This window comes from Belonocnema kinseyi, chromosome 2 (genome assembly GCF_010883055.1).
Source record: "Belonocnema kinseyi isolate 2016_QV_RU_SX_M_011 chromosome 2, B_treatae_v1, whole genome shotgun sequence".
NCBI classification, from domain to species: domain Eukaryota; kingdom Metazoa; phylum Arthropoda; class Insecta; order Hymenoptera; family Cynipidae; genus Belonocnema; species Belonocnema kinseyi.
Window position 1 is genome coordinate 96,513,515 of NC_046658.1, and position 1,293 is coordinate 96,514,807.

At 39.0% G+C, this 1,293-nt stretch overlaps 1 protein-coding gene across 1 annotated transcript in view; it reads left to right on the top strand.

The window, feature by feature from the left end:
* Window positions 1-914: 914 nt before the first annotated feature.
* The window catches only part of LOC117182907, a 2,995-nt gene continuing 2,616 nt past the window's right edge, over window positions 915-1,293 (top strand). The window contains exon 1 of the mRNA XM_033376022.1: window positions 915-918. Coding sequence (XP_033231913.1) covers window positions 915-918 — 4 coding nt within the window. The remainder of the gene's footprint in view (window positions 919-1,293) is intronic.

A 1,293-nucleotide genomic window follows, 5' to 3' on the forward strand; every position in this document is an offset into this window, starting at 1 on the left:
TGAAAACAAACTGTCTTGTATTGTTGGGCCAACCATTAATGTGTCATTTAATGAGATTCCTGACGATGAATTGCTAGATGCATCAAACACGACACGGGTTTTTGTTGAAAGACTGGCTTCCTTAATAACCGCGTGATGAGGAAGACAGTAACCTTCCTCTGATGAAGAATCTTCTGCATAAGGAGTCATATGACCTTGTTTTAAATAGCTATCGATACAATCTCGGTATTGTTTATTTAGATCAGAATCCGTAGATAATTTAGTCTCGAGATGGTTGAAACGCTTAATTGCAATATCGCGAGAATTTCCCAATTTGTCCCTTTTATCATTAAAGGGTAGGGCGACTATATAACGTCCATTCTCAGCGCGTGTTGTCGTCTCGAGGTAGTGTTTCTCACAAGCCTCTTCTACTCGCGAATATTTAGGTGCTGGTCGCCCGGAATCTAGTTCCCATAAAAGTGGGACCTGAGACATTTTTGTGAAATTACAATGAATATTATGTAACTTGGCGCGAGTTTGATGGATGCTTTCCGCTACTACCCAACCGAGTTCCGTTTCTTGTAGGACTGCAGGATGCTGTTTAATGGGAATTTTACCGGGAAGTAGAAGATGATAGAAATATTGAGCTTCCAGGATCATGTCGATATTTTGTGGAGTTTGAAAATTGGGGTCGGCTAGCACTATGTCCTGGGGTATATCAAACAAAGAAAGATCAATGGGCAACGATGGCATTGTGTTACTTATGTTGTTTACAATGAAAAGAGAAAGATCTATTTGGTGCTATTATACCGAGATTTAATAGTGGTTGATGTTGTGAATTTAATATTAGTTAATAGATTCTCAACTGCTTCAAGTGGAATGTCAGCAGGAATTTTTCTTAAGCCTATCTTGTCTGCGAATGGCTCGGATATGACATGAGTAGCAAGGAGTTATGTTTTTTACAGCATTTAGAGCAACTGCGACTAATGCATTTGTTGGTTTTGTGACTATCTACTATGAATTTTTTGTTGTGATAGCGGGCTTTGAGTAGTTCCCAGGCAACACTATAATTTTCACTTGTTGTTTCAAAGGAGGCAATAATATTAGCTGCATCGCCAATTAAACAACCCTTTAAATAATGGAATTTTGAATCTGAGGCAAGGCCTCGTCAGTGTGTATCATTGAATTAAAGGTGTCGTAAAATCCGAGCCACGTGTCAAAGCTGCCCGAAAAGGTTGGTATTTTTAGTTCTGGCAATTTTCGGTTAATGAGTCTATGATTTGGGATAGCATTCCCAGTTATCGCAATTGTATT